The following is a 26,903-nucleotide window of genomic DNA, read 5'->3' as shown; positions in this document are numbered from 1 at the left end:
AATGCAAAACAATTTTGGAATTTATATTATGGAGCTGTTTTCCTTCGCTTCTAATGGTTGTATCTACTGTAAAGCCATATTTATTTACTTGTTCAAGTACAACGAGGCTATCAGCTGTTTATTAAGGATGCAAGAGAAACCAATTAGTCATGCTTTCACGTTTTAATGTCTTGAACACTTGACGACAACTCTGCTCAATTTCGCGGGATTTTTGGACCTGATCTTCTTTCGTGAATTTACTGCTGGACTAGAAAATACATTTGTTTAGAATGGCGGATGACCTGTCTAGCTTCATTGAATCTCAGAAGCGAAAACTTGAACAAGAAAGGGCAGAAATGTCACGGGCACAGCAAACTGAGGTACCAGAAACTAAAGCAAGCTCTAATTTAGTCCTATACAAACTATATAGCCTAGCTTATAATTAGTTCAGATTTGTTTTTGGTTTGATTTTATGCCCCAATGTGATTTTCATTTTATTTCGTTTTTATGAGTATAAACATGAGGCTAAAGAAAATAAAAGCGCAATTCAGGCCATGACAATTTGGGTGTCTACAAAACGAAGACCTAAGACCTGAGACCCAAGACCTAAGATTGAAAAACAAAGATGTGTTTTTAACAGGCCTATCAAACCAGAGACAGTCAAACTGGGTCAAAGCTTTTCCTCAGACACCAACTGACGCGAAATCAACAGGGTCTTCGTTTTGTAGATAAGGCTGGCTTGAACTGTAAAATGAAACCCTTGCTTAAATGCTTTGTTAGATGTCAACTGACGTGAAATCAATGGGGTCTCCGTTTTGTAGAAAGGGCCACCTGGATGTATAAAACGAAGACCCTCCCTCAAAGTCTTTGTCAGATGCCAATTGATACGAAATCTTTTTGTACATAAGGTCGCCTTGAGCTATAAAATGCAGACCCTCACTTTAACACTTTGTTACACGTCAACTGACCCGAAATCAACAGGGGTTGTTACCAACCATGTTAGTCAGTAAGGCATACAAGGCATGCATGGTAGGATCCCTAACCCCTATAAAAAGCCTAACGACAAGCTAACTAAGCTAACTTAGGCGAACTAGATTGTTAATTAGACTTAACAGAGAGCTATTTAGGTTAATAAGAGTGACTGACTGTAAGACTGACCCATGCCAGCCAGTAATCCCTACTGGCTCTAAGGCTAACCACAAGCTAACTGAGGCAACCTTTTTTAGTACATGGGTGTGGGGGCCGAGATGTTTAGGGTAACCAGACTGTTATTAACTTATTTAGGCTAACCAGAATGGGTTTCATGTTAGCTTCCATGTCTTGCTAGCTCGCACTTTGTGCAGACCCAAAACTATCTAAACTGGTATGCAGATTCCTCTCATGGACACTGTAAGAACTGTGATTTTAAACTGACTGTAACCTGGTTTACATACTAATTTGGGTTAATTTTTAAGAATGCATTTGAAATTGAGACCACTGTCGGTAATAATGAAGTGCCCTCATTTTGTGGGTTTTTGTGAAACAGGGTTTCACTGTTTATTATTTTTGGACCACAATGCAACATACTTATTTGCATATCACTCAATAAGAAAAGTGCGCTAAGAAAGTTGTGTTCAGTACCCAGCGACTTGTGTATTTTTCAGTCAAGCTGAGGGATTCTGTCCTTTACCTGCCTGATTAGATGGGCAAGTGAAGTTTCCTCTCAAAATTTTGAGGAAATTCAAATTAAAAAGTACTGTAAGGGTGGATTTTTTTTAGCTAATGAGAATGACTTTCTGGCTAGTACATCAAAGGTAAGACTTGCTCCAACAGCAAGCTCGAAAGTTGGTTTTCTCTTCACCCTGAAGACTACTGTTATTTTCTTATGCACTAGGCCTCATTCTACATACTGTTTACTGGTTATATGGACCAAAGTTATGGTTTTCTGTTGCTGGAGCTGTTTATTATTTGCGATAGGGACACAGCTCTCTCCTGCTAAAACATTCTGACTTGAACGACCCCCATGCTACGGGAGAAATCAACATGTTTATCATCATAGATCATGATCTTTCTGTAAGGGTTTTTAAGGTATTCCTCTCTGTTGCTGTAGATCTCTTCATATAATTGATCAAACCTTGTTAATATGGTCATTTCTCAGGTAAAGACATTAAAAGAATGAACCAAACAATTGAATCAAGAATATGTCATTAGGTGATTTTACAGGATTATAATAATTATTCTTCATTTTCATTTTTATTGTCATTAGGATCGTAGCAGGACAAGCCCAAGAGGATACAAACCTGACAGCAGGTAACAATAGCTGTAATGTGTCAGTGATATACCTCAATGTGACTGTGCGATGCAAGTCATTATTTGGCTGTGTGACCGCACGATGCAGTTCCCGTCAAAGACCCACATTTCACCCTTGCTCACCATAGTGTCTTCAGTAGCTCAGTGGTTGGAGCATCCGCTAGATTGTGGAGGGTGGTGGATTCAAATCCTATCTGGAACTTGGATTTCTTTCCAAGTTGATGTCATTTCTACATTTAATGTGTCAGTGATTAACATCAAAACTCCCAATAATATATCAATACGAAGCCAATTATGCAACTTATATCTAAAAAAAAGCAACAACAATAACAACAACAACAATTGAACAGTACAGGAAAATTTCCTTCTTGGTACTACATGTAAAGTGGGATCAAGGCATGGCAGCCTAACAGTTGGAATCTTGGATTTCTAGTCAAACTGGAAGTCCAGGTTCAATTGCTGGCCAGGGTAACTTTGTTGTGTTCTTGGGCAAGGCAATGTACTCTCAAAGTGTCCCTTTCCTTTTAAATGCTAACCCTGCACTGGACTAGCATCCTATTAAAATTACTGTAAGCACTGGCCTGATAAGCCAGCTATGCTTAATGTAAAACTTATACTTTTTGTTATGTTTGTTCAATAAGTTTCCCAACTACATGTAAATACAGGTAGGTTATAGATTCCCCCCTCTCAAAATAAAATTATTTTACTGAGAAACAAGGTGGTGAGGTCTCATTTCATAATAATTATTATTATATCTTGATTTCAATTGATACAATTTTTTTTATTTAAACTGGACTAGAAATACTGCTATGAATCAGTTCTGTCTGTTTTTATCCACCAAGGCATGCACAAAGAGGTCCCTTTCCTGTATCCGAGGCCAAGATAAAGGCAAAAGGTAGTGCATGTTGATATTATTTAGAGCTGGTATTTGGACTTTCTGGTGTACTTCCATTGATAGGGCATCAGATAAGAACAGCCTGCTGTATATCTGAATTCAGATAGAGAATCGCTCTTATACAATTAAACTACTTTTTGGACTTAACAAATAATAACAATAATAATATATTAATAATAGACCAGTATAAGTTATTACTTAACAGTGCTAAATGTTAGTCTCTCATTTGTGGATTTCTTTCAACAGCCACTGTTGAGGATGACAGTGATGTAGGAGGACTGAAGTTAGGCGGTTATGAAAAACATCAACAGAAATTACGGCAGGAGAGGAAGGAGGATTATAGAAAGTATCTTGCAGAGGTATCTTGTGAAAAGAAAACTAAAAATATTCATAGCCACTTAGGCTGTGTTCTTTTCAGATCAACCGTTTCAACTACAACCAGTTTGGGTTGATAGGGTTGACATTTCTCGATGGAACACTTTTCCAACCATTTTCAGTTAAAATGCAGTAACTCCTGGGTATACTCCTTATGCAAGCAACAATCACACAACAGAATCACGCAAATGCTCTTTCAACTGTTTCAACCTGGCTTGAGGAGAGTTAAAATAGTTGATCAACCAAACCAACCAGAAATGGTTTTCCCTCAATAGAACACAAAAAACCCAACCAACCGGAAGCAGTTGATGCCAATGTGCAGTACCAGAAAATATCTATACTCCCTCCACAGAAGAGATTGGAATTTCCTGGGGGGTGGGGGTTCTCCAAGACCAAAAAATTTAAAGAAATGTATCAGGTTTAATTGGAATTTCCAGAGGGGTGGGGGATCTTGGAAAAAATCCCTTCTGTGGGGGAGGTATAGATATTTTCTGGAACTACCCGATAGAACACAACCTTAAATTTGATATTATTTAATCAGAGCAGCGTTACTTAATTTAATGTCGTTATTGTAAACATATGATTGTGGTAGAGAGTAACAATAATAATAATAATAATAATAATAATAATAATAATAATAATAATAATAATAATAATAATAATAAAGAAAGTATTACTTTTTTACCACTGATAATCAGAGGGATGGCACATGTGAGGGCATTTTGTCCCCTTAGCCAAATCATCATTTTATTCCTAACTTGGGCTTTGCCACTGAGTCCATTGAACAAGATGAAACATTTGATAACTGACCAGTGTGACCCCCCACTCTAAAATTTAGCTGGAACACTGTGATCATGTTCTTTGATTATGCTTGTTGATGGACTATGCCAATTCTCCACTTCTTAGAAAAATTTCCGCAGCTCAGGCAAAGCTGGTCCTGTTTTGTCAGAGAGTAGATCACCTTACCCAGGGTACAAATCAGGAGAGGTCAGTACTTTTGTTCTGTTGACTTCTTTTGGAGAGATCACTGAATTTACTGAGTAATAATGAAAACCGTTTGTTTTGTTTCTGTTAGAGAGTCAGAAGAAAGCAAAATTCACTTTATTACAAATGGCTAGTAATGCAGTAGTTAGTTTTGTCCAGTAACCGAAAAAAATCCTGATTTCTGAATTTCATTCAGCATTAGTTTGGCTATGTGGTATGTATATGGGCTGTTATTTACCTTCAAGGTAGTTTTTCTGTCTTTTTTTTTGCGGGGGGAGGGGGGAGGGAGAAATAATGATTATATCACTTTGCTTTCATTGACAGTTTCACTAGAAACCACTTTCTGTACTTTTGAGGTCTCCACTTTTGGAGATTGTTTTATTAATTTTTTAGCTCTACTGTAATACATTAAAGTAATATGGCAACCTACATTACAGAGTAGTGTATTATCATCTGCAAGGAGAATTAACTGTTTTTAAATTAATGTTGAAACAATATTACTATTAGCTAGAGCCTGCTGGCTACACAAGGGAACTTTTGCTGCTGGAACAAAATAATGTTTTGTAGGTAAAAGTTTGTTTTGAAATGCATCAGAAACATTTTGATCCTTTCTAGAAGCAAGTTAGGATGTTTTCTATGTGTCTAACCAGTGTTTTTGTTAGTAGAATGAATCACAATTAAAATTTAAAAATTGTGTCTAAACAAACAAACATGCTTGTAGCTATTGCAACACTGTTTCATTTACCCAGGAGCTTAGAACAGCATTGATACCTGCCTAACATAACATCATTCAATGCCAAGTCATAAATCAATGTTGATAGATTTGGTGTTGACAATCTAATAAAAACAACGCTCAAGCTACAGAGTAAGTGATATTTGTCTTACTTTGATGGTAGGCCTGCATGCCTAATTGAAAATTATTCTGTCCCTTTTCTGGTAATTCTCATTTCCGATTACATTCAGCATCAGCCATAAATAATTAATGACTGAGTTCTTTGGTCATCACAGACATTTGCATAGCGTCAATTAACTTTGCCAGGTGGCATATAAATTTGCACTGTCAATACTCAGAAAAAATATTAGCATTGCAAATTAACAGGTATAAATAGCTATTGTTTTTAATGTGCACAGTTTAAATTCATATGTGGAAAAAAGTCAGAGAATCTTGTGTGAAATTCGATAATTCCTCTTCAGTCCATGCCACAACATCAAAAGTCACCTGATTCTTTTCAAAATGAAAGATTAGTATACAGCTGAAGTGCTAAAATGAAAAGAAAAATAACATTTCCTGCACTGATCACATTATATGGACTGGGTCCAACTGGAGTTCCTATGTGAAGCAAGTCGCACTGTGGAAAGGTTTGGACTTCTCGGAGGAAAGCTGAGGTTTCCTAGCCATCACGTTGTGGTAAAAATTTTAAACTTGAACTTTAATGCGGGGCAAAACAGTGATTATTGTTTGCATGTTTTTGTTATAAGAATCAAGAGCTCTGGTTGGAGTATAAAAGTTGGTGTCTGTACCTGATGAAGATGAAAAAAACTTCTCAAAAAAGTTATAATTATGTATTAATTTCAAGCTCTTTACATGATTTAAAGGGTCTACTTATTGCTCAATGTTTTAACGGGCTGGCACAATGACTTATTGACATCAAGGTCTCACTGTTTTCAAAAACATTAATGCAAATTATAAGTTTAAGATTCAGAAATATTATATCAGTGTGGTTGATTTTTAATGTGCAGAGCTATATCATGATAATATTTTAAATCATTTCTCTGATGTCCAGAGTTAATTACAAGTTGGAGGAAAATTTAAATTGATACCCTTTAAATAGTTGAAATACATCAAAGAAAAAAAAAAATTCAACCAAAAATAAACAAGGTGAGAAAGATTATGACTGAATAAGAATGACCAACTTGAAAAAAATATTCAATCAAAAATATTGTTTTCCTGCTCTGGAATCATGATTAAAATACAAAATAACTTCCTGTACTCAGAGCACAAGGAAAATTTTTAAAAAGTGGAATATTTTGTTCAGCTCAAGCAAACTTTATTGGCTGCAATGAAAATGTGAATGTTAAGAAGGGTTATATCATGTTCATTAGGGTCTCAAAGGAGCTAAAATAGTGTCAATCATAGATGTTAGCTAATTGAAAGCCATTGTCTCTATTCAAAGAGGGCTTTGCTAACCGGATCTCCATTGCCCTCTTTATGCGACATTTGAATATATTGCTTTCTGCAGCAAGATATTTTAATTGAAAAAATATTGGCTAGTTTTTTCAAGATACACTGTCTTTGGAATAGCTCCCTTGAAGGGGCTCTAGAAAGAGTCTCCAGTGAGTTGTTCATTGTTGTCACAGGCTGATGGATCTGAAATGCTTGGACATAATTTATTTTGTATCTCTATCTCTAGGCTCAAGCTAGAAGGGATGAGAATGATGATGGCGATTATTCCTTTCGAAGCGAAAGAAGAGGAAAGGAAAACTATGATGTGAGTGTGTTTTTTTGAACTGTGCATTTCATTTAATTGGAAATCCTTTACTGTTCAAGCATGATCCTCCTGATTATTTTGAGCTAAGTAAAAAAACTTTCAAGTTTAAGTTACAATGTATGAACTTTTTACTCATGAATATAATGTATACTTGAAAGCTTTTTTGCACTTTTTTGCATTATTCAGGACTCAGCTAGAGATTATGACAGCCAAGATAGACGTAAGTTATTAGCAGTAACTACACTTGTTACACCAAAAGCTTGTAATTAATAATAATTAACACTTGACGAGATTCTTGAGCTATTCATAATTTTGCTGAATTTGTTTTGAATTCATTCCTTTTATATTAAAACATTAGGGTTTGAAGGCAAATGTTTGTCAGCAATATAGTTTCCTGCCCTCAACATTGCAGAACAATTTGAAAGTAAACAATTCAAATAATTATTATTATTTTTACTTGGGATAGACTACAAGATATGTTGTAGGTGGAAAAAGAGAAAAATTAAGATTAGCTCTCAGTTCATCTTAGATTAATTACTTGAAGATGTGTTATATAAATATACAAGCTAAACTCTCTCACCAAAGGGAATTCTGACAAAAGATGTGCATTAACAAGAAAATAACTGTCAGCTCTTGTTTATTTAAACTTACTTAGTACTGAATTCTCTGAATTTATATTTATGACAGATATAGAAGTATGGAGAATCAGTACTTTTAATTAAGTCTGAATGGTCTAAATTAGTTATAATAAATTAACTTTCAGCCTGTATTGCTTTATTCTAGGTGGTACCCAAAAACCTGAAAACTTATTTGAGTCTTATGAGGAACTTTTACAAAGGAAACGTGCCCAAGAGAAAAGATACCGGTATGATCTCATTATTATTACAGGGGCAGTGAATGGTAAATGCGAGACTTTGCATGAAAGCGAGACTAGACTTCAAAGTGTTGAGTGCAAGATGCTCAGATTATATGACATTCAGATGTCATTTATAAAAACAATCAAATGAATTTGGACTTCAATAATTTCTTAGTCTTGCAAAAAAATTGAGACTCCGAGACAGCTTTGTGAAAAAATGCAAGATGCAAGATGCACATATTAACCTATGAAAAAAGGAGACTGCCAGATCCCTGAAATTCCACAAAAATTTTGCAAGACTCATGGCTTTTGAAGGACCATTCGCCACCCTTACTGTACATAACTAGTACATTATTTTGTCCTTTGCTAATCAAAGAACAAGCAGACTTATGCCCTCTGTGAGTGGCTTTGAATCATGCAAAGCAACAAATGAATGTTTGACTCTTGTGACTGCATCCCCAAGGCTGAGTTCTATGTAAAAGAAAAATAGTTAAGGTCTGGTTTTCATGTGCAAGCAGAAAGCTTCTTGAGTTGTTAGACCAAGACTTCCCTTAACTTGATGCCTGTGTAATGCATCAAAATTGTGTCACCATGTCATAATGCAGTTCTATATATATATTTTTTCTTTGTTGCTTATAGAGGATTTGATGACCCAGACTCTAGGGCAGACAGGTTAAGTAATGTTCTATTTGCTTTCAACCTCATCATTAGTTAAATTTTATTAATTAACTTTGAAGTTGACCAGAAATCTTTACTATTTAACCACCAGGCCTATGAGATTGAATGCGCCACAGTATAAACAGCAGTCTAGAAGTGATGGCTACCTCAGCCGGAGATATGATGATGAGGATTATGATGTAAGATAAGATACTGTATGTACCAGTGTGTAATTTAAACTACCATGAGGTCAGTATTGGGGTGTCTGGAGAAAATATTGGTGACATTTTTTTGCAAGGTTATGGACCAAACTGCAGGCAAATTACATTAAGTTGCAAAAAAAGAAAAGGCCAATATTTCCCAATATGGAAGTACTCTTCAGAGGATACACTGTAACTGTCTTAATACGTCTCCATGATCCGTTCACGGTGAACGCACTGCAAATGTTCAGCTGATTTTAGTTAAGTTGACTGAGAACTTTAAGTTTCTTACAAGAATTATCTTGATCATCATTTTGAGTCTGTGGCTGATAGTCTTTCTCATTTGATAAAATAATTGTTAGTAACAATTTGGATGAAATGCCAGAATGATGGGCATTCTTATTCTAATCCGCCTCTTTGTTTCCTGTTAAGCAGAGTTTTAGCAGAAATCGACCAAGAGGCAGGAGAGAAAAGAGCTTTGAATCAAAGTAAGATAATGTTGACTGATAAATCAATAATGAATCTAGGCAAATTTAAGTTCATTTGTTTTAAACCCATTTAAAATGAACAGACTCTGGCAAGTTTCATAAGTATGCTTTTGGGCAATCCTTATTTAAATAAACCTCCTTTGTAAGCAAATAAAATTATAATTATGTGCGTTAAGTAAATTTCCTCAATAGTGTACTGACTGATTGTAACAATGAAAATGTCTTGGTCAATAGATCTGTGTAGGGGTGTTAACAAAGTAACTGCTTGTTTTCTTTAGGCGTGTTCGTTTCCATGGTGATGATGACTTGGATGACGAGTAAGAAATTTTATTGCTTCATTGTTGGTATCTGGAACCATATTTCATTCAGATGCCAAGTTCATTATAATGCTATGGGAATAGTTGTCACCCAGTCTCAAGCTTGGATATTTATACTGAGGAGATTAATAGAAATTATAAGTTGTAGTGTATGTATCAGTTTTGTTGCTGTCTTTACTTAGTCATCTTATTTCACAGCGCATGGGTGAAACCTAGAAGAAGACTTGATTATTATGATGACGATGAGGAGGAAGATGATGATCTATCAGAGTGGGTAAGTATTTTCATCATGAGAGATGCTATAGTCTCTTCTGCAGCCACTATTAGGGGTTGTCACCGTCATCCCACTAGGGGGGAGAAGCATTGTATGACAACCCTAATAATGGCTGCGAAGAAGACTAGAGATGTTGTGGTCCAATGGTTTTTGTGTTTGACTCTTGATCATGTAGGGATTCAGCTTTGGCCATATCAATAATGTTGTCTTTTTGGACTGAAAGACACTCTACTCTCACTGTACCTCTCTTCACCATGCACCCTGGATTATAGATGGGTACTAGTTTATCATTAAGGCAGCCTCCAGTTGCCTATCAAGGGGTAATACCAACACTCCTAGCCACCTCACTCTACTGTGAGACACGTACTTTAAAATTACAGCATGTCAGTAGTATGGGCTAGGATAGTGCACCAGTCATTTATCAATCATAACAGGTTTGTTTTAATGATTGTTAGGTTCGTAAGAGAGGGAAAAGACCACAGCGAAGAAACAGTGCTCATCTACCAGACAGGTGAAATGTTGATTCCATTTTGTTTTCACTCTGAGCTATTTGATTGCCAGAGTATTAAATGTTGTTGTGGTTGTTTTTGTTGTCGTCATTAATTTTTTTAAGTACCTTGTTTAGATTTTTTTTAGTGTTCTTTATTCTGTTTGTTCTAAGAATTTAAAGAAAAATGACAAAACCTTAAGGTCTGAAAGATATGTTTCAGCAGAAGCTACTGTCATCTTTATTTTGTGATTATTTTTTTTTTAATTTCTTAATATTTGATTGTTTTTTCTTCAGGGAACCTCCTCAGGAAGAAACTCTTCAGCGAAGCAAAACAGACACTAGCATCAGATCACAGTCAGCACCTCTGGAAGGAGCTGGAATAATAGGAGGTGAGTAGTTAAACATTGCTAATGTGTCCTCAAGCTCAAGCAAGCACTTTAGCTACAAGCTGGACCATTACTACCTGCCAACTAGCTCTTGCTCTCTGGGGAATTTATCCTGTCATATTCATCAAACCTTCAAAATTGCCTCACTGTCGCTGTATGATGCATGCCATAGGGAGATGTGGTTGCCTAATGGTTAGCTCATTGGACTGCAGATTAACTGGTTTGTATTGGCCAGGGTCATTACAGGGGTCATTAATATATAGTGTTCTTTAAAGATCAAGATTTCTTTTTTTCAGGTTTGCAGGAGTCTAGGAGTGAAAAGGCCAGGAAACAGGAACAGTATAAGAAAGAACTTCAACAACAAATGCAAGAACAGGCTGATATCAAGAAAAGGTACCTAGGAAATTATCAAGTGCTACATACATGTATGATGTTAATGGTAAGATATTGACTGGTCTCCTCTCTCAGGAAACAGCAAATACTTTGTGGCAAAAAGCTTGATGTGTTGATTCAACACGTTCCCTCCCCCCCATCGGTTTCTTCTGGTGCACCTTTCCAGTTCTTAGCAGTCTTACTAATACAGCACCCAGGAATTCCTTTTGACCTCCACTGCACAAATAATGGCAGGGCTTGAAAAATGTGCCATCCATCTGTCTGGGACAAGTAGATTTTTCTTCTGGACAAGTAACTTTTCTTTCTCACTTGCCCAAAGGGTAAGGGATCAGGCAAGTCGTCTGCCAACTAAATCATTAAAAGAAGCAAACTAAGACTTGCTCAGAGCAAGTAACATCTGAGAGCTACTTGTCCCATGGGCAAGCTGGAATCAAGTTTTTCTTCAAGCCCTGAGAAGGCAACTTGGAGTAACATTTGCTCACCACTTGCTTCTGGTAATCTTACTTTTTTATCCAGAGAGAAAATGCTTCATTTAGGAGTTGAGCAAAATGATGGCAGGCCACTGAACTCTCAGGTGAGTTGCAGCCTTTGGAACCTCTATGTTTTCCATTGGCTGTCCTTGTCAGTGTCTCCTCATGTTGGAGAGAATAAAATGTGTCAAACACATTATTCACACAGTCAGTTTTCTTTCAGCTTGAGAGAACACCTCCAGATGTTAACAGAAGATCACATCCGCCCCAATCACAAGGCTATGACATGTCCCTGGCCAATCATGGACCTAGTTCCAGACCTCCTCCTCACCCTGCCATCCATCCAAATCCATATGATGACCCCTATTACTACTATGGGGCACTGGAGATGGGAGCTTCTGTGGGTGGGCCTATGAACATCTCCAGAGGGACTGGACAACCAAGCATGGGAGGTCTAAGGCTTGATGCTGGAATATCTGGAGGTATTGCCAAACCTTTCAAAGATCTTACTTTTTTTCTGTGATTGCTTTACCAATTTTAAGAAATGCCTCTACATATAATTTTATCCTTCTTTTGTCAACAACAGTGCTTTTTGATCAGAAAAACAGCATTGATAATATGAATAATACTGTCCACCTAATGAAATAATTGCAACCCAGTGGATAGTGTTCACAAAATTAACTATGCTATCCGGTGGATAGCATAGTGTGGATAGCATTTCATCCTTTAAAAAATTCAAGGTCTGATGTTGAGCAAAACAGACACCTAGTTGCACAGTCTTTAAAAGTATAGTATTATAAGTAGCAATGATGGGAACTTTTTGGGAGGATTAGTCACTTGAAAAGAAAGATTACGATTTGCATAACCCAAATAATTGGGACTTGCTTCTGATGAAGTAATCTGTTGATGAAAAAAAAAAAGGTTTAGGGGTTGAAGGAACTACTTCATATCCTTAAATAAATGTACTTGCAAGTACAGGAAATATAGATTTACTCAACTTGTGATCCTGGGGATTTACTAAAATAATTGTAGATATTAAAAGACTTATATGAGTTTGACATACTTTTGATACTTACTTAATAATACTATGGGTGTTCTGGTTTACTTTGTTGTAGGTGCTCAGTTGCAAAATAGAGAAACAAATCTATCAAGAAACCAAGGTACTTATTGTAGAAAAAGGAATGACCAGAAACATTTTTCTATTCAACCACAAACACTTCAAATTTTCATACTTTACCCCCAAATCAGCCAAAGAAGATATGTATTCAAAATACACACTTGAAGCAATTTCTGTCTGTATCTAATTTACATTGTGATTCAGATGTCCTAACTTGTCAGTGCTTTATTTTGTGTTCACAGGGTACACAACTCCAGCCCCAGGAGCCTTCCCCCAACAGGGTGGAGGTGAACTGAGCCCTCACTCTGGTATGCAGCCCCCTGGGGGTTTTAGCAGTATTGGAGCAGGAGGAGCTGATCCAGCATCAGCTGAAAAGAAGAAAGCTGCACAGCAAGCTTATCAGGAAGAACTAAAAAGACAGGTAGCCTGCTGTTAATACTCAAAAGTGATAACTGAATTAGCAAGAATGAAGATATTACATTGAAGTTTGCCGCTGAATTAGCAGGTGTCAAATACCAATCAGTTTGTACACAATGAAATAATTATTTTTGCTTGTTTCCTGGTCATTACTTCCAAATTAAAGCTGGATGCCTAAATAATGTAATTTAACTGTAACATAAGTAAATGGATTAATATAATTGTCTCTTGTACATGTTTATAGATGCAGGAAAGAGATGAAAAGAAACGGAAAGAAAAAGAGGCAAAAGAGAGGTGAGATTTCAGAATAATATTATTCTGATGATAAATGTTGAAAAAACCAATTCAATTTTTAATTGCAAATGAAAGGTTTATGTAGATCTCATCTTTGCCAAATTACAGCACAAGGCAGTAATAAAAGTACTCCAGGAGTTGTCCTGAGAAAGTAAAGACTTTTTGTAATTAATACATCAATAGATGTAACTTTTATAGAAACATTTCTAAACTAATTTTGTAGTACAGTTTAACCTAAATTCTTTGAACTATTATTAGTAGAAATATGAAGTTACTTGTAATTAGGTAGAATAACTAGTTTCAACAGACACAAACACTGTGATTTTGGTCAAAGCAGTGGTAAATTGTGACTGAGTACCTTTCCTCCTTTGTGAAGTGTTCCTATAGCACCCAAGACCATAGAAGATATATTAAGATTTTGAACATTTTTTGTGAGATAACAGTTGTAGAATTTTGAAATGTCTGTCACAGTGCAATGTCTAATATCAATACTTTAAAAAAAAACTAGACTGATATGTTAAGGTTTCTATCAGCGAAAATGTGTAGTAAATTAGGTTTGACTTTTCAAAGTTTTGCTGATGCTAATGCCCTTTAACTGTGCATTTCTTAGCCACTTATCAATTAAATGTGCATTTGTTTGAACTAGATATGACAGGAAGATTGAACAAGAAGCTGCTAATTACAATCCATGGGGTAAAGGGGGAGGGGGTGCACCTCTGAGAGACTCTACAGGACATCTTGTTGGTAAGCCAATGTTATAGACTAGATACGAGCTTTTAGCCAGATGGGCATCCAGATGTCCTGTGGTTAGCCACTTATTAAAGAAAATTGTTTTAATTTTTCATATGTTGCCTTATAAGTTGTTCATTTGAGCATGCCCTATAGTACATTTTGAATGCCCACTTTTCAAATCCTGGCTAAAAGTCTGACTAGATTTACAAAACAGGGAGTAAATGAATTCATGCTTGTGTGTACTATAACATCCTGTCAGTGCTCTGTTATAAGGAATGTTGGCGATAGAGAAGTACTTATCAGTAATCCCAATGTAGTCCAAATTACTCAGTGGACTAGGGATAAACCTAGAACTGCAAAGTGACATTTTCTGTCTGTGGTATAAAGAGGTCTCAATTGAGTAATAAAGAAGAAAAAAAAAATTTACTAATTTCTATATTCCTCGCACAGCTAACTTGCGAACCCTTAAGCAGTATAATGATCAAGGCGTCAATGTGAGTCCAAGAGATCAGCCACCACCAGTGGAGACCAGATTTGAGATAACCAGTGATCAGCCCTACTTGTCTCCAAGACAAGGAGCCAATGTTCAGACCAGTCCAGGGCAAGCTGCAGGTACTTAATATTTAGACTGAACTCAGGGAAGACTTGGGGGAGGGGGAGGGGTGTTCCTTACATGCTAATGACATGCATTCTTGTTGTACCATTTGTTAAGATACCACATGGGGTGTTGAACTTGTTATCAACGTTTAGGCATTTTACTTTGTCTTTCATTGGTTATATGCGATGTTACGTTATCTAAATAGTTAATAATTCAGTTCTAAGGATGATATCTTTTTATTGTTACAGTAGATTTATCAGGAAGTGGAAACAGAACAACATTTGGCAGGTCAGATCCCCTCAAAGAAGCCCAGCCACAGGTGAGAATGAAATTTCCAAACTATAAAGTAACCTCTTCTTATGACTCAGTACTTAATGCCACAACCTCTCTGATCCATGGGGCCTTCTCATTCTGGTGATTAACAAAGTTTGACTGATACTGAACTGAATAATTTAAACTCAATGCCATGCCACTACTATTTAAAGGTCCTTTTCTGCTGGTCAAGCACATCACCAGCAAACTGCTAGAAACCTCTCAAAATCTGCCTAAAAAACTACTATAGTAAATGGATTGATTTATTTACCCACACAACATGCAAGACCTTGCAAAGGCTCATTTTAAAGTGTTCAGACATCCAAATCAAACTGGAATTTGGTTTATAACTTTATTGGTCTTATGGAGGGAGGAAAATTGGACAACCTGTTGGACCAAACTGCTATTAATAGGAAAGTGAAATTCAGGTAGAAAGGGTTGAATTTTCTGAATCCTGAGGGTGTACTTCAGTATTTTGAGTCTTAGCCCTATCTTTCATCCCAAGGATGACCTTAAAAAAGCCGCTCGGCAAGAGTACCAGGAGTACCTTCGAAAACAGGTATTATTACATGTAACTTTTACCTACTACACAGAGTAGCTTTTCTTCAGTTTGTATCTTTCTTATACCTTAAGTAGACTTGTTTGCAACTTTTGGTTTATTGTTTGTTTTAGACTCAAGGTGAACTACACTAAGAGCTATAATTGTAATCTATTGTTTTGAATATACAGGTTGAAGAGAAAGAGAAAAAGAAAAAAGAAGAACTTGAGAGAACCAAAAGGGAAGAAGAGGAATTGGTAAATATTAATCATGGAAGTTACAGAACCTCTTTACTATTCCAGCGCTAAACAAATTAGTGTCTCTTGACATGAACTTATTCCATTCCTGCAATGTTTTAGAAGGTATCTGAGATTGAAACCGGTTGCTTCCAGTTTACTCAATCACCAATGTGTACTGTCTTGGGTTAGCTGATATTCCCGTTCAACCAACAAGGGACGCCACCTGATCCAGTTGTTGGAAGAAGGACATGATTTTCCCGACAAGCATCTGCTCTTTAATTACTGCAGGAACTTTTTCATGTTACATCCTTCTTTCTGTGTGTTTGACATGACTAATTCACATTTTTTAAACTGGATCAACTTCATCTCTCTCCAGGAAAAGAGAATAACTGAAGAGAGAATGAAAATGCAGAAAGATTTTGAAGAAGAGCAAGAAAAAAGTAGAAGAAAAGAAGAAGAGGTACAATGTTGTATTAATTAAATGCATCATTACTCACCCTACTTCCCCTTAAGATTTTTTTTTTTCATGATGTGTTCATGCTTGAATGCAACAAAGAGAACATGGACCACTGTATGGCTATGTCATCAGTGTCAAATAGAGACATAAATTATAGCGTTTGGGCTTATGTTGGGTCTAGTTCCCATCTAAAACCTTCAGGTAATTGATACAGTGGAACCTTGTTAATCTGGCCACCAATGAGCCACAAAAATCTGGCTGTATTAACAGGGTGGCCATATAAAAGGGTTCTTTAAATGGTAAAATGACTGAATGAGCTTTTCTTCAGGTCAGAATAAAGTGGCTGTAATGACGTGGTGGCCGTATTAATGGGGTGACCGTTAGGCAGGGTTTCACTGTATTTAAAATTGTAATAGATGTGTACCTTGTAATTTATAACCCTTTAGCACATCCTGATTTTTTGTGGTATATTTTTCATAGGCAAGGCTTAAGAATGAACAGATTAAGGAAGCTCAAGAAGCAAAGAAAAGGGAAGCGGAGAAGAAAAAGAAGGAAATGGAAGAACAAAGGCAAACTGAGCTGAAGAGAAAACTTGATGCTGAAATGGCTGCTAAAAAAGTTGCCACAAGTCAAGTGAGCTTTAGAGAATAGTGTGATACATGTATATTGCTCCAGAAAATATCGCTACCCCTCCCATGGGAGGCTTTTTGTTTTGATACCCCCTTCTCACCCAACCACCCCTCATCCAGGAGGGTATGGATATTTTCTGGAACTGCAGAAGTGGACAGACTGGAGTACAATTTAGGGAGTATTCAGGCAAGTTATTTCTGGTTGAAATCACCAGTGTGATTTCTTTCAGGTTCTGGTCCAGTTGCTAACTACATTGCCCCAGTTAACAAAATTTGAAGTTAGAAATTCTATTGGAATTTTTTTAGTACACTAGTTTCATTTGTTACAACAAGTTAATTTATAGGTAGATTAAACTGGACAGTTGCACACCATCAGTAGCAGTCATGTAACGCAAAATGAATCAAATTATGCTCTGACAGACTGAGGGACTCAGTTAACAAACTTGTAGTTCCCTTTCCGAGAACTAACTACATGAGAAATAGTTTTAGTTACAGCAGTGCAACCCTTTGGAGCAGCTTACCCTGTAACATTAGAGAGTTTGGCTCATTAAATCAATTTAAACACTTTCTTTATCATAATTTTTAAACACACAGCATTCATGGAAATCAGGTTTATAAGAATATTATTGTTGTAAATTAATATAATTTTAGGAGTAGAATTTTAGGTCTAGGATCATAGACATTTTATTGGAATTTATTGTACCTGATGAATTTTTACGGTGTATAAATAATGATTAAAGATTAAAAATTCTTGTAGTGATTTTGGAATTTAAGTGTTATTTTGATTTCATGTTTCCACTTTAGGGATCCTCAACACAAGCAAGAACTAACTCTCCTCCCATTCCCACCGTGCAAAAGAAAATGGAGGTAATAGTGTGTTATAGCATTTCTTCAGTTAAGGCCACAGATAGTCTTTATTTGAACCAAAACTTGTCAGCGTCTTACTTTAATGGTCAGATATTTTTATATTTACCGTGCACCTTTTAAATCAAGTTGTCTGAAGCAGAAGAATTTCATTTAAAATCTGAACAACATAATATGAATATTAAGACTTGAAAAATGCACATTTTTGAGTGTTGCATTAAGATTAAACATCACACTAGTCTGGCTGCAGTTCAGTTGTCCAAGTGAAACATTCTATAAATTAACTAATAAAGAGAATTTCCACTGAGGGATTAGAGTATTATAATTCTGCCATAGTGGTACTATTAACCTGTTTGGCCAGCCATTCCATTTTTTATTTTCTTTACTAGAGACTGCAGCCACTAGGTTTCCTCTTCTAGGTTTCTTTGCAGCTTCCCTCACTCATGCCCTCTCCCCCTGCACAAAATGGTATGCTTAATCTTTGTAGACAAAACATTATCAAAAATTTCTGAATTTATTTCTAAGTAAGAAATACATGAAATGAAAAAAATAGTTGAAAAAGTTATAAGGGTTAAAGCACAGGCGGCCAGAATAAGATACTATGAGAAAAGGGTGGTGAGACTTGTTGACATCAAGACTTAATCAGTTTTTTTCCTGTTGCTAGGAGGATGGTCAAGATATGACTGATTTCAGGTCTAATTCACCTCCCATTCCAACAATAGCTAACAAGCAAACCTCACAAGGTGAGAAGAAACTGTAAGACACATAAGTTGACTAGACCAGTTTTTTTAAATTTTGCATTGTCATGATATGCAATGGAATTATGCTCTATTGTGATCAGCAGAAGTAGGTACCTTGCTAGCAGAATCTCCTTGAAGATTGAAGTTCTGAGACTCTGCTCACAGTGTAGAAGTAGGTAAAACAGTGACAGAAATTAGTAGTAATTTAAGGAAGTTGTAATCTTGTGCTATTAAGAGATGCCTACCCCTCTGAATTGCATGTAACAGAATATTATTGATCGGAATGCAGTGTTGTTTCAGCCCCAATTGGACCTGTGTAGTTTGAGAAGGGAATTTTTGTGTAGAAATAATTAAGATTAGTTTTCTTCAAGACAACAAAACTCTTCAGAAATCTCTTAAAGGCCTAGCAGGGTTTGCATTAGAACATTAAGGAATTACTGTTGTTTGTATATTTAGGTCCTGTTGCAGCATCTCCTGGTCCACCTCCACCTGTTCACCCCTTACATGAGCTAGGTAAGGACAAGAACTGCTTTACTTACTGTTTACAAAGTGAAGTTATAGTCAAAAAATAAAGCTGAGCCTTAATGGCCTGTCATTCCATTGTCTCATGTCATTCAGGCACGAATTATTAGCCTGTGTAGCTGGTGGTTTCGGTTGATTTTTTTAGTTGGGTTACATGTCGCGGAACATGTGGTGAAGCAACAGGAAGAATGGTGAAAAGAGAAAGAAGCATCTTTTTGTTTTCACAACTTTGCTGTTGTTGCTTGTTCTGTGCTACAAAAGTCCACAGAAAACCACCAGCTATACAGGCTAAGGCACAATAATTTTCCTTTCCCTATTGTTGTACAATTTTTATGACCTCTGTTGTTTAGCATTTGCTCTGATTGCTCCTCTACAGTCATCCCTTAACCCAAATCGAAGTACAGTGGAACCCCGCCTTACGATCACCCTGTTAAAATGACCACCTTGTTATTATGGCCACTTTATTCTGGCCCCCAAAAAAGCTCAGTCAGTCATTTTCTTATTTAAAGAACCCATTTAATATGACCACCCCATTAATGTGGCCAATTTTCCATGGCCTGAATGTGGTCGTATTAACGGGGTTCCATTGTACCTTTCCCCAATCAAGATGAAACGATTTAAAAGATTGAGAAACAGTAATATTTGAGTCAATATCTGTCTTAGAAGTACTTTTTGTCAGGTTTGATGAACATATACCTTCAGTTGGTGTTAAATGCCTCAGTTGGTGTCAAACACTAATTTGTATCTGATTGATATTTCAAAGAAGCTGCGAGGAGAGGAACAGCAGACAGGGATGTACTGAGTCAATTGACAGCACTTAGACAGCAACTAAAGAATGAAGAAAAAAGAGTTCAGCAACAAATGGATCGTTCAACTGCAGTGGTATGTTCAATCTTTCCAAAACCTCGGTATGAACGTATGGACCCTGTACATTTCATGTCCATGTAGTGTTAATAAGAAGAATTCAATTTGATTGTTATGTTGTGGTCATTTCCAAGTTAATATTTATTTTGTAGCCTATATACTTGATTAAAGATTAATAATATTATGAAGAGAAACTAGAAGCTGATCTCTTTTACTAGATACCATGAAAAGTCCATGTAGCCTTCCTCCATGCTTCTACAACTTTATAATCTTTCTTAAATATATATTTTTTGTTCATTTCTTTTTGTTGCTGTCACAGACAAATTATTCTGAGATGCAGCGTGCTCCTGAAGACCTTGGAAGTAGAAGGTACAGAAATTGTTTACAGTAAAATGTTAAAGAATAAATAACTAACTGTAATTTATATGAGAAGAAGTAAATATATTAATTTGTTAAAGGCTACCTGTCTTGATAAAGTAGTCTTCATTTACCCAGTCAGGGGGCATTATCTCATGGTATAACCATGGCGTTATTTTAATCTTTTCAGAGGAAGAAGAGATGTCCAGGTGTTTGAAAGAGCACTTGCCAACAAAACTGCAGTGGTGAAGAAAGATACCGAGGTATATTTCTGCTATGTGTGGATACCAACTATTAGGAGGGTTATTGAAAATTCTAAGGGGGAGAGGGGGAAGTCTCAAAAGCCAAACTTTTAAAGGAAAGTATGAACCAAAACTGGAATCCAGAGGGATTGTTTTGGGGGGGGGGGGGGGGGGAGGAGGTTTGAACAAAAAAACCTGCATAGGAGGGGTATGGATATTTCGTGTAACAACACATAATACATTAAATGGCCCAAGTTTCAGTTTTAATTAGTTTAGTTTTTTTCATACCGAAATTTGTCATGTTGATTATTAATTTTGATATTTTCAACTTTTTAAGGGCTTTTCTGCTGCTGATGAATTTAACAGGATGAAATATGAAGGTATTTAATCTGAGTTTCAGTTCAAGTCTACATTACCTGCAGAGATGTGTCCTTCGTTAAGTCAACCACTTACTAGCAAAAATGATTTATTGTTCTTGCCTGCTACAAAGTGCTCTTGTTCATCTTATAAAAATAAAACTGACAGGTATCCAACCAGACAAATAAACTGTTTAGACTTTTTTTCCGTGGTACTGCTTCTTGAATGAAAAGTCTATATTGATCCAGGAATACCTGTTTATTGATTGTGTTCTAAAAAACTTAAGAACAAGTAATAGCTTATTTTAAAATCAAATGATTATCGGTATGTCACTTAAAGAACATTTACGGCAATGTATAGTGGAAGACAATTTACTGTGAAATAACACATTTTTGCACACTGTTTCTTGAAAATGGTCATTTATTTGGTACTCGTGCCACAGATAATTAATAAATGAGTGGGTGAGTTAGGCATTGCATATCACAGAGTTATAAACTGTTTCTTTTGTTTCTAAGAAACCTCTTCTCTTGCGGAGGAGTTCAGAAGCAAGTTTCCTGATCCAGTTTCTACCAGCAGTGTGTTGGATCTTCAACAGCAGGCCTTTCCCATGTGAGGATTGTGTAATGTCATTCTATAAAGAATGGCAGAATTTATGCTGCAGATGAATTATCTGAGTCTGAATTTATACCAGGGAAGAATTTTTTGTCTGAGATGGATTAAATTGTCTCATAGTAAATGGTTTGAACCCAGGAGTATCAGTAGTTCGTATAATGTGATCATCCAGGTGAGGGTAGTTCTGAAAAGAACTGTTGTTGGTGAGTGATGTTTTGACAACCTGAGCAGAAGTCATCTTCAGAGTCTGAAGACGACTTCTGCTCAGGTTGCCGAAATGTCAGTCACCAACAACAGTTTTTTTCAGAGCTACCCTCACCCAGACGATCATGCTATACAAACTAAAATTGTCTCAGTTGGATAACTGGCCCATTATGCAGACTTGCAATTTGAATTGTGTACTGACAAAGTACTTTTATATAAAGCTGTTTGACTTTTAGAAAGGAAGTACAAACTGTAATACTGTATTATAATATTGGATACTGAAGAAAGATGGTCTGTCTATCTGTCTCTTCTACACCAGTTAAGTAAACGGATACAATACCAGATATTCATCTAGACAAAATCTGTACATATCAGATCAGTGTTTGCGCCAGAGCGCGCCATTGTGGGAATCCAGCGTTACAATCAGAGATGGCCCTCAGAAAAATGAAAAAAGGGCCAATTTGGCCCTTTCCTTTTACAAGACTGCAGGCTTAACACAGGCATAATATTTTAAAACCATCCCAGGGCTCAAAATTGTGATTGATACAGTCGCCAATGCAACAAGCATTTCATCCTTGGCTACCAAAAATTCTGGTTTAATTGCCATAATACGGCATAATGGCGACTACATTCTCTGTGTTGACGATCAATAACGGTTATTTTGTCACACATTATGTCCTTCTAGAAAAATCATATTGAAAGGTCTTTGCTTCTAAAACATTCAACAAAAGAAAAGAAGTCAATCCATCCTTTTGCTTTGCTGTATTGATTCTCTCATATCGGAAAACTTCCAAATGGCTGACCATGTTTGAAATCACCCTATAATGCATTGCAAACCCTTGATCATTGACTACGTCATGTAGGCATAAAGATTGTTCTCTTGTAATGCACGGATCCTTCATACTAGTATCTGATTCAAAAGAAACCTTATTAAGTAGAAACCCTTAAAAATGCACTTACTATTAAATTTTATCATAGATCCTAATAAAGTGCTTTATTTTCCTGGTACCCTGATGCATTTTTTCCTTCTGTAGCTTTCAATTTGGTGGCCCCTTTCCTAAAAAATTGGCCCCTAAAAAAGATCTTCAGGGGCCACTTTGGCCCTCAAGTAAAATTTTGTGGCTGAAACACTATCAAAAGTGCATACTCTAGACTCAAATTGTACATTTTTTCTGTCCTTCTATTTCTCTATATTTTTGTAAAACTGTAAATGTACAAGTGAATAAAGATGTTGTTGTTGTTGCAGGGAACAAGAAGACAAACTGGCAGCATTAAGATCTGGTAATTACATGTTTGTTGAGTTTCCCAAGTATTCATTTGGTACCAATTTTAGTAAGCAAGGAAATTAGTAGTTCATTTAGTGTGATCATCTGGGTGTGTGTATTTATGGTGACTGAAGTTTCTACAACCTGAGCAGAAGTGATCTTCAGAGTCTAGTGAAAAGTAGTGTTGTCAACACTCGTTGGTTGCTTCCAGTAAGCTTTGATTCAGCTATTCTTAGTCAAATTAATTTGCATTTGAGGTCTGTCTGGCAGCTTTGTTTATGTCACAAGTAAGTAATTTGTAAGGTGTGGGCAGCTGTTGACACCTGTTAAAGGGGCATTGATTCCAAGTTGGTGTTGAAAATATCAGTAAATTAGAAATGAAATTAACAGTTTTAGAGGAAAGCCCATTAGTTTAGAAATACTTTTAACTTTGTCAAGTAGAGCTTGACTGGACAAGGTCAGAGTGTAGGATTTTTACCTTTGTTCAATTCCTGACAGATTCCAACAGACATAATAAACAGTCTCCCAGAGTTGGACAGCCTTACCCGGTAGGTTTGTGTTCAAATTGAGTCTCCTCAGTACCTTGACCATTATTTAGGGGTGGTCAGTGGTCAGATTGACAGGGGTTCCATGTGTACTTGATGTTAAATTTTGTTTTTAACCAAAAAGTACCCTGTTTCATTAGGTTTCAAGACGTCCAGGAAGCCGCGACTCCCTTCTAGAATCAGAAAGTCAATTTCTTGTTGTTGATGACCCAAAGCAAATGTTACCAATCAAGCAAATGTCATCCAGGCCAAGGCAATCCTCTGCTAGAGAGAGGCGGCGATGGAAACAACTTGAAGAAATGGCAAGAAATCCTAGGGTAAGAAATAATAGACTAGTTGCTCAAGAGTCTGTTTATTAGTAGCAAACACTAGTGTCCCAACCACAAGTCCTCTCAATTATGTGCTTGTGGACACCAACATTGGCTTTTACTTCAATTTATTTTTTCCACTGAATTAGTACATACAGTAGAAACCCGCCTTACGACCACCTTGTTATTACGGCCACTTTATTCTGGCCCGAAAGAAAGCTCAGTCAGTCATTTTCTTATTTAAAGGACCTCTTTAATGTGGCCACCTCGTTAGCACGGCCAGATTTTTGTGCCCCCGTGATGAAAGGATAACAGGGTTCCACTGTAATTTACATGAGGTTCCATGGTTGCTTCAAGGAGTGGCTGGTCACTTTCCTTGCCTGTCTGAGGTTTCACTAACTGGGTCAGGTAGCAGCTCTTGTATGGTCTCACATGAATGGCTTGATACCCTTTCAGAGGACAATAGAATAGACAGTAGGAATGATACCCCTAGCCCGAAACAGTAACAGCTGCTAAAAATGAAAAGAATTACAAATTTACGAGGGCTGCTACACTTCTGCAGTAATCAGGTTCTCTTTTGAGTAGCCAATGTATCACTCAACCTCCAGATTGGAAGGACTGGGGGAATAATTTATTATTCTTTCTTAGACCAGCACCTCTACTCCAGGGTCCCTGTCAGCATAGCTCTCAGGATCAGTCAGGTGACAGCCCAGGGCGAAGAGTTTGTAACTGAATATTGTTAAGTATTGTTATTATTTTTTATTTTTAGCCTCATGACACCTACAAACCTCCAACACCTGGTGGCTTTTCCTTGAATTCAGTCACCAGTTTTAATGTCGATGAAGTGGCAAACAGAAATGAAGAAAGACTAAGAAGACTTGAACTGATCCAAAGAGGAGGAGGCCAAGGAGGGTGGGGCAGCTTACAGGGCGACCCTGACCAAGTCCTACAGCGCTTCATGGATGAAAGAAGGTATCCTTATATCACACTTACAGCAATTTTATTTTAAGGCACATTGACTTATATGTCATTAAACATTGATCTGTTTTCTTCTACAAAGCCAAGCTTAACAGTTGTATTTATTGTATTGTTGAATTTTTTTCATTTCACACAGTCGTCCTGCCAACCTTGCCAGCAGACTTTCAGAAACCTCACTTGAAGCAGAAACATCTTTTGAACCTGTTTAGATTCTTAGATAAGATTTCTACATACTATGTCATCTTAGTTCTAAAGAGGTAGAAAACATGCTGTTGGTTGAGCACTGATCATCTGGTACTGTTTTGGCGACTCACACAACCTCTAAGAACATTTAACTTGTGAAGAAAGATATTTTTTATACCCATGACTCAGTGCGATGTTGGCATCCAACACAGCCCAGACTTTCTTCCCACCCTTGTAGTTTTACAACCTGTCTGATCTGAACAGTTATTTATCTGCGGGACTGGATTTTAACTGTCAGGTGGATATAATTGACCACTCCATTGTCCGTAGGGGAATTAAGGAACGATGAACATCCTTGGTTAAACAGCAGTAAGGTTTTTTAAATCATCCATTTCAGTAAGCTGATGCCAAGCTGAGAGCCTTTTATTCAACATACATGCATTATCCTCTTAAATAAACTTGGGTGTTTAGTAACTGTCATCTAGCATTCAATATTCTTATACTTTGTAACAAGAAATACATAATAATGTGAGAAGAAAAGCTGATATTATTTATAGTGTCTTTTGTCCAAGGCAATAATATATTTAATCAGATATTTAATTGTATAATGTGCTTTTGCTGCATTCATAACATTAAATAAATTTATTCCACCCATTTCCTAGAGGCAATCGTGAACAAGGAATATTAGAATGCATCACTTAGTCGTCTCCCTGTTCTTATCCAATATTTTAGAAAGAATCTTGTGGGTTTAGGACTAGGTGCAGACTTTTCACTTTTGGAAAGATTCCTGAACTGAACTTGAAGATTAAATATTACAACTGGTATTGTTAATAAACATTTGTTCAGGTTAGTTCTTCCAAATTAATATATTACATAATATGCTCTGCTTATGTGCAACAGCAGAAATTAAGGGCATCACATACAAGGAGAAAAAGTAAGTTAGAAGTACAAGCAGAAGCATATCACCTAGGTGATATGCTTCTGGTACAAGTTATCTAATACTATGTGTTTCTCAATGACAAAAAACTTGTGTGTATATAATATTATGTGGGTGAAGTGTTATCTTATTGCTGTAGAAAGGCTGCAGAATGGAAAAAAAATTATACAAGGGTGTGACTGCATAAGCTGAAACACAAGTATAGTAATTATCGTCCTCCAACAGAGGAATAATATATACTTTGCAAAAATAGGTTTTGTACCTGTACATATGTGTGGACCGTTACTCAGAGAAAACTGTTTTCCAACACGAGTATTAAATTTGTAATGTAATGTGAATATTGTTGGTTAGTACTGATTTGTTGGAAGTAAAAATGTGTAAACTCTGAGTTCAAGTGTAGCTTTCTTTTCTTTCACTCTCCTTGGTATAACATGTGAATCATAGAAATTCATGTTCCAGCTTGGTTTAGTTGGTTTATCCAGGCACCACAATTGGTTAGCGACTTGAATAAAAGGCCACTTATAATTCTTTAGTCTTGTAGGATTCACAGATTTCCACTGAAATGTGATTGGCCGACCCTCAAAAATGAGCACCCTGTTCATGCTATTAAACTGGTCAGAAGTTATCCTTGGTGCTGACCAAAAGAATTACATGCTCTGGGGACAAAAACAAGGCGTAAATAGAAGTGCAAGGACTATTTGGGTATTTGCTCATCCTTTCCTCTCTTCTCTCTTAGCAAAAAACTTTTTTCTCAGTCTGTTAGTCTGGGACAGGTTAAGGGCTAATAATTGCCATACTTAAATACTGCTATTATCTGTCGAGTAAGGCGCAACAAAAGTTTGGTAACCAGGTTGTATCATCAACTTGTGTTGTTGTCATGGGCAACTGGCTTCATTTCCAATGGCAACGTATCTGCCTTTGACATCATTGGCAGCAAGGTGCATGAAATTGCAGGCGACAATATTTTTACTATTGGAAATGAGGAAAGTTGCTGGTGGCAACACTGTAACTTAAGTCCAAAACTTTGTCACCAAAGCTCCAATGCAGCTT

General features: G+C 36.6%; 1 protein-coding gene across 4 annotated transcripts; it reads left to right on the top strand.

Annotated features, from left to right (window-relative positions):
• The first annotated feature begins 50 nt into the window (after window positions 1-50).
• Window positions 51-26,608, top strand: LOC145462995 (centrosome and spindle pole-associated protein 1-like). Of its 4 annotated transcripts, none has more exons than XM_081446688.1 (41): window positions 51-359; window positions 2,225-2,268; window positions 3,111-3,163; window positions 3,410-3,522; window positions 4,445-4,525; window positions 6,934-7,011; window positions 7,198-7,231; window positions 7,795-7,876; window positions 8,507-8,539; window positions 8,637-8,724; window positions 9,160-9,212; window positions 9,491-9,529; window positions 9,728-9,803; window positions 10,259-10,314; window positions 10,588-10,682; window positions 10,976-11,072; window positions 11,589-11,646; window positions 11,766-12,024; window positions 12,658-12,702; window positions 12,902-13,080; window positions 13,321-13,370; window positions 14,017-14,114; window positions 14,553-14,714; window positions 14,952-15,019; window positions 15,518-15,571; window positions 15,742-15,807; window positions 16,166-16,249; window positions 16,727-16,879; window positions 17,680-17,742; window positions 18,404-18,482; window positions 18,936-18,992; window positions 19,765-19,883; window positions 20,185-20,234; window positions 20,413-20,485; window positions 20,802-20,844; window positions 21,337-21,430; window positions 22,884-22,918; window positions 23,401-23,450; window positions 23,588-23,764; window positions 24,525-24,727; window positions 24,870-26,608. In XM_081446688.1, the coding sequence occupies exons 1-41, from the start codon at window positions 270-272 to the stop codon at window positions 24,940-24,942; spliced, it is 3,504 nt and encodes a 1,167-aa protein (XP_081302814.1). In that variant the 5' UTR covers window positions 51-269; the 3' UTR covers window positions 24,943-26,608. The 4 variants fall into 4 exon arrangements, with proteins under 4 accessions (XP_081302814.1, XP_081302813.1, XP_081302812.1 ...); XM_081446687.1 differs by having other exon boundaries at window positions 57-359; window positions 14,949-15,019; window positions 19,768-19,883; window positions 24,870-26,604; XM_081446686.1 differs by having other exon boundaries at window positions 60-359; window positions 14,949-15,019; window positions 24,870-26,602.
• Window positions 26,609-26,903: the final 295 nt, after the last annotated feature.

The sequence above is a fragment of the Orbicella franksi genome, chromosome 12 (genome assembly GCF_964199315.1).
Source record: "Orbicella franksi chromosome 12, jaOrbFran1.1, whole genome shotgun sequence".
NCBI lineage: Eukaryota > Metazoa > Cnidaria > Anthozoa > Scleractinia > Merulinidae > Orbicella > Orbicella franksi.
Note: the sequence above shows the minus strand (reverse complement) of the source record. Positions and strands in the feature narration are given on the sequence as shown.